Source organism: Gymnoscopelus microlampas (assembly GCF_963454915.1).
Source record: "Gymnoscopelus microlampas genome assembly, chromosome: 4".
NCBI classification, from domain to species: Eukaryota; Metazoa; Chordata; class Actinopteri; order Myctophiformes; family Myctophidae; genus Gymnoscopelus; species Gymnoscopelus microlampas.
In genome coordinates, this window is record NC_139941.1 from 7,483,755 (window position 1) to 7,490,304 (window position 6,550).

Below are 6,550 nucleotides of genomic sequence, written 5' to 3' on the forward strand. Positions count from 1 at the left end.
TGGTCCTCACTAAAACTCATAATAAAATGGTACAATTTTTTTCTACTCGGTCTGTGTCTCAGAGGAGGGCTGTGGACAGTTCAGAGTCCCGTCTACCAGTGACATCATCAATGGGGAATCCAAGCTAATAGAAACTGCAGGCTTTCTATTCCTGGAAAGTTGCAATGCAATAATAGATCCCATTGTTCTCGTGTTAATAAATGTAAATAAAAAATGTGAAATCTTGTTGGGGAAAAAAATCATGCCTAACGATGATGTCACTGGTAGACAGGTTTCTGGACTGTCCACAGCCCTACTATGAGACACAGACCAAGTAGAAAAAAATGGTACCATGTTATCATGAGTATTAGTGAGGACCTATTATATGAAGATATGTTGAAAAGTGGTGAAGTCGTCCTTTAAACACCAGCATCCGTATTGTGGGGAAAGCTTTAGCAGAAGATGGCGATAAAGTGGTTAAATAATGGATGAAATGTATTGGTTGGGTTAACTGTTGCACCTCTGTGACCACAAGGTGAATGACAGAGGGACGTTCTCTCCCGGGGACCGCCTCTCCGGAAGGGTCGTCGTGGACACCGGCAAGGAGGTCAAAGTTCAGTGTTTGTTGGTCAAAGCCAAAGGAAAGGTGGAGGTGAAGTGGCCGTCGCCAGAGGGGGCGCCGCCCCCCGCCGCCCACAACCACGTGAAGAAGAAATATTTCTACTTTGAACACATTCTGCTCCAAGATAAAAAAGGAGACGGTAATTGTCAGTGATTGTGGAAAGTAACTTTAAAGTTAATTTACTCAAATACAATTTAGGCAAGTGAGACTTATTGTAAGTCCAAAGCGACTTAAAATAGGCAAAATAATCACATGCATAGAATGCAGATTGACAGTGCAGTGCCTCAATAAACTACAGGGTCACAGATGAACCAAGAACCTAGCATCAGTCAAAACAATACTATCAAAATAATAATCATACTTACTTGTTCTTGAGTACAATTTTGAGGTACTTTTGCTTTACTTGAGTTTTTTTTTTCTTTTCTCCAAGGTTCTGTAATCATCGGCCCAGGGAAAAGTGTGTTTTCATTCACCTTTGAAATTCCAGAGAGGTGTGAGTTGTTCCTCTGTATACAGCAGTGGTCCTCAAACTCTTCAGGCCCCCCAAAATAATCGTATTTGAACTGGGGACAATTTTTGTTTGACAATTTTTCATAATATAGTTTGGTTATTACTTTTGACGCAGTAATGGTCTTAGTTTTCTTTTTTGTTTATTTTTAGAGGCATTGAAAAGGTCTTAAAGGTAGGGTAAGTGATTTGCGTTGGTTAAAATAAGTGTTAAATAGCTCTATATTCTGATAGTACTCATTGCTATAGAGTGTTTGTTCAGTAAAAGGAGTCTCCTTGTCTCTCCACCTCTTTATTAAACATAAAATGCATTTTCGTTTCAGTTTCAGTTTCATTTCCAATTTTATCCAACCAGGACAGAGAACTCAATCAGGATATAGATTAAACAAGTGAAATTGGAAGTGATGACACTAAGAAATGAGCAGGCAAAATTGGAACTGGAACACTATACAAATTAAGCTTAAAAATTGGTACTTTCTCCTGATTGGCTGAGATTTTGACACCTACCGAAAAATGTATTTTCTGTTTATTAAAGAGCTGGAGAGACGGGGAGACTGCTGTTACTGAACAAACACTCTATAGCAATGATTCCTATCTGAATATAGTATTTTAACCTTTTAACGAAATACTTTTTGTTTTAACCAAAAAATATCACTTACCCTACCTTTAAGTCCTTAAATTGTAACTTTAGAAATGTGCAGATAACCTGTATACACTTATACTGTATGTTGTTTTGTTTACTGTTGAGTGAGAAAAGAAGGTTGCACATTAAGCTAATCATCTGGGGACCCCCAAAATCATTTGGGGACCCCCCTGGGGATCCCGAACCACAGTTTGAGAACCACTGCAGCACACAGTTTTATTTTCATTTCCATTAATGCTTTCACAGTGCAAAACCATTGAGTGGTAAAAGATTGTGTTATGTGGATGTGTTCTCGCTCACAGAGACATGCCCTCCTCTTACGAGGGTAAATGGGGCAGGATTGCGTACAGCCTGCGAGCCAAGATGACCCAGTCCATTTGGTTGGTGCACAAAGCCAAGACACACTTCCCCTTCTTAACAAAGGCAGAGTTTCCCTTCGTGTCCAAGTCGGAAATGATCATCATAGGATTGAAGGTATGCTTTGTTTCCCTCTCCCCTCAACAGCACGTTTATTGAAAATTTCAAATTACAATTACAATCAAGTCTTTAGCACTATCAGATAACAATCAGCTCCCCTAAGAAAAAAACTAAAATAAGTACAATACCATCAGCACGTTAAAAACAAGTTGCAATAATGTGGTATAATATAAGAATGTTGAGATAATATACAGTAGGCCTATTGGTATAGTATAATATAGTAGCAATCCACTGTCGTGCTCCATGGAGAATCACACTCCGCAGTCAAATTCTTGACCTGCAGCTGGGGGTCCGTAATAACAGTCCATCCATGGAACTGCGAAGTGGGAGACACATAAAACCTCCGGGGAGCGGGTCCCCGGATTAGAATCAGTGGCAGGCCTTACTCAATTATCACTGAGAGTATTTGATGTGCTGACAGCTTGCATCGTGTCTCCTGTAGGAACCGCAGTACGGAACCAGGATCTCATTCTATGGATGTGGGAAAGTCACTCTGAACGTCACCTCTGAGAGGATGGGCTTAACACAAGGTAGGCCTATGTCAACTATACGGACACGTATTGCTGCCATGACAGGACAATACATATCACGTAATATCACTATAACACTGTTGCTGTAGGGCAGAAACCTCTTATCTCCATATTGTAACATTGTGTGTTTTTGTCTTAATAGGCTCTATGCACAGCAGCCATATTGTGAAGACATTCACAGGTGTTACCAATGATACTAATGAAGGCTCTGTTCCATTTAGTGTAGCTCAGATTCTCAGATTGTTCAATTGCCACGACCCTTACGGGTCCATTTGGTTCCATTTGTACACTCTCATTGTTACACATTCGTAAGGGGCCATTTGGAAACCCCTTAAGGAACCATGAGGGTCCCTGGACCCAAATTTTACAGTCACTTGGTGCAGCAGAGTGTTTCCAGTGAGTCAACATGCACAATATCAGCACCCTGACTCTGTTTGACTAGAATGGAACAGAGCCTTCATTAGTATCATTGGTAACACCTGAAAAGTAACATTTTTGGACGTATGAGGTTTCCACCCGACAGAGACGACATGATACATTTCTTTCTCTTTTTAGTATTCTTTATTCATCGAAAATAGCAGATCTCCGAGCTTGACACGTTGTGAGCAGTTTAAACTTGACGCGCTGTGAGCTTGTAGATCTGCTAATTCTTACCTAATGGGGTTCATGTGGTTTTGATAACTATGCTGCTACTAGAACCAGAACTAAACGTGGAGAAGCAGAATTCAGTTTTTATGCACCACATATCTGGAACAAAGTCCCAGAAAACAGCAGGTCTGCTGCCAAGTTTGTTTACTTTAGATCAAAGACCTTTCTGTTTGCGGGCTTTTATGGAGATTTCTTTATTATTATTCTTCTTTATTACTATTCTGCTATTTTACTGTCTTATTTTTCTCTTTTATTTACGTCTTTAGTTTTTATAGAATTCAAATGTCCTTCAATTTGTATTGTGTTTACTAAGAAGATAGGTGTTTAAAGGGACTACACCATGAATTTGAACTTTTTCTTCTTTTTTGTGTGTTTTTGGTCTCCCCTACCTCTCTTCTATCCCCAAAAATACCCCAGTTTGAACACTCAGGCTTTCACAGCAAATCTGGGGTTTTCTGTAAATTGGTCTCAAAACAGGCCAAACTGATTTGTACCCTGGCGTGACGTCACGTCAGGGTACAATACCTCCCGTTTTTCAGTTCGAAAAAAAAAAAAAAAAAAAATCTTATTTTTTTTTTACTTTTCCCTCACAGAACCAGGAGATAATGCATACAAACTGGCTCAATAGCGCCCCGTGCCAAACAGGAGAATGTGGTATTGCGGGTGAAAGTGCTTTATAAGCCAGAGAGTAAGTTAGTTGGAATGAGTATATCTGAGGCTTGATTTAGGCTCAAACCTTTTGAAAAACGTATGAGGGACATAAACAATATGATATTAAATATCTATATATATTTTTAATTCATGGTGTAGATCCTTTAACTTATTTTTTTTCCTTTCCTTTTTACTGAATTCTTGAACTTTTAAATCTTTAATTTTGCTTAATGTTTTATGTAAGCACAGTGAATCGCCTTGTTGAAATGTAGAATAGAATTATAAAGTATTGAAAAATGGACATACTCAAGTAAAGTAGAAGTACCTCAAAAAGTAAAGTTTTGGTATTTGGTTCCGTCGCTAAAAAGGTGAGTCCATGGAGGTGACGGCGGAGGTCCTGAACGAGTCCACGTCCGCTGTGACTCCCACGTTCCACCTGTGTGAGAAGCAGACCTTTGTGGCGGGCTCGGAGAGGACGGTCCACGCCGACGGCGTCCTGTTCGCGACGGGGGACAGCGTCCCCGCGGCCAGCAGCCTCACCGTGTCTAGGGTCCTCAGCGCTCCTCCCACAATGCATCCCACCTTCTTCAACTGCTCCATGATGAAGCTGGAGTATAGGCTGAAGGTATATAGGCCTACAGCACTGGTTCTCAGACTTGTTCATGTCAAGGACTCCCGAATTGATTTGTATGTGGCCCGCGGACCGCCTCATCTGAAAAGGTTTTGTGCTAGGGACCCTTTTTTTTTAATGTTCAAAAATAGCAGATGTGTGAGCTTGTATATCTGCTATTTTTTAATAGCCAACCTATACTATGAAGTGGATTTATAGTATAGGGTCTGGATGAAGTGGTTAAAATTTGTGTGACGCTATATTAACAAAGTAATAGATGTTTTTTGTTCCTTTTTGGCTCTATGTAAATACAATACAGAGCCTAAAGTGTGCTACTGTTTTTCTCTTTCCATATGACTGTGTTTACACTACTTGCTTCTTGACCCACGCCCACGCCCACGCACACACACACGCACAGAGAGAGAGTATCAGGTTACAGTCCAACTAGTTCTGTCATAATTGGTTCGGTTCTCTGCTATGCATGACGCCACACTACAGAATCCAGACTAGAGTGTAAACATGGACTCGTGCACGTCCATGTTTACACTCTCTGAGTTAAACTGACACTCAGGCCTTTGCAGTGATGGTATGAGAGAAAGACGGACGTTTTAAGCAACCCATCGATATACTGTATCAGCCAAAATGGACGGAAAGGAAACTTGCTTTTCACATCTAGCGACAGCAGTGATTCTCAAAGTGGGGTCCGGGGACCGCTAGGGCTCCTTGGGGGGGGTTCCAGGGGGTTCCCAGCAAAAAAAACAAATGTAGCGTTAGACACCACTTTTTCCATATTTTATACGCTGGCTATTTAAAAAAAATGGAGATATACAAGCTCACACAGCTTGGACATCTGCTATTTTTGAACATTTATTTTAAAAATAGTATTGGAACGTATTTTTTATAATTTCGAATTTTATTTAATACAAAACTTCTCGTCCCTGGCTCAAAACCTGTTAAGATGGGGGTCCGCAGCCAAATACAATTCAATTTGGGGGTCCTTGACTTGAATAAGTTTGTGAACCACTGCTAAAGTGCGTGTGTGTGTGTGTGTGTGCGTGTGTGTGTGCGTGTGTGTGTGTGTGTGTGTGTGCGTGCGTGCGTGCGTGCGTGCGTGCGTGCGTACGTGCGTGCGTTTGCAGGTCACACTGCATGTGCCACACGGGCGAGATGTCGAGGTCAGACTCCCGCTGGTCATCCTCCGGGGTCATCAGAGCCCACCTGAACACAAACAAAAGAAATTAAAATGGCTGAAATAAAAACATTTCTGCTGCAATCTGTGTATTCTGTGTTAGACTATACTGTATGACCTGCAGGATTCATTTCACCATGGCCAACAACACAGAATATGGCTGTCGATGTCCAACCGATAACATTAAAATTCTGACTTAACTCTCAAAGTGTAAAAAAAAAAAGGTTAAATCTTTACAGTCTCTGCTTTAACTCTAGCCTGGTAAACCCTCCCTCCGGAAATCTCATTTCCATTTGATTCCAGGAGTGAGTCTGGCATGATCGCCCATTCTGCAATATTGGCTGTGGGCTGGAGTTGGGCGGGAGTAATACTGTTGACTGACAACCCCTTCAGCCAATGATCGTTGTTCCCCTTCAGCCAATTGCAGTGCATTTTTACCACCTCCAGACTATGTGACGCAGCGGGACTTTTAAGATGGCCATGCCCAAAATAGGTTGCCTTATTCGGATACATGCGTGTCACTGCCCGCCCCTGCCGGTTCTCTGAATTTTTATTTTTAAATAGGCTCTGTCATGATTAACTGACCACATATATGAAGTTAAGCAACTAAATTCTATCCAAACGATATCTTATAAGTAAATTCCGTGCCTCAAAAAAGAAGTTTGAGAGCGTTCTAAAACCGAAAATAAAAAGT

The 6,550-nt window shown here is 41.1% G+C and overlaps 1 protein-coding gene across 1 annotated transcript in view; it reads left to right on the top strand.

Annotated features, from left to right (window-relative positions):
• LOC311043911 (arrestin domain-containing protein 3-like) overlaps positions 1-6,037 on the top strand; it is a gene marked incomplete at its 3' end in the record, with an annotated part of 7,575 nt that extends 1,538 nt beyond the window's left edge. Inside the window, exons 2-7 of the mRNA XM_084055335.1 lie at positions 515-740; positions 1,032-1,092; positions 2,054-2,225; positions 2,671-2,758; positions 4,426-4,682; positions 5,981-6,037. Coding sequence (XP_083911461.1) covers positions 515-740; positions 1,032-1,092; positions 2,054-2,225; positions 2,671-2,758; positions 4,426-4,682; positions 5,981-6,037 — 861 coding nt within the window. The remainder of the gene's footprint in view (positions 1-514; positions 741-1,031; positions 1,093-2,053; positions 2,226-2,670; positions 2,759-4,425; positions 4,683-5,980) is intronic.
• Positions 6,038-6,550: the final 513 nt, after the last annotated feature.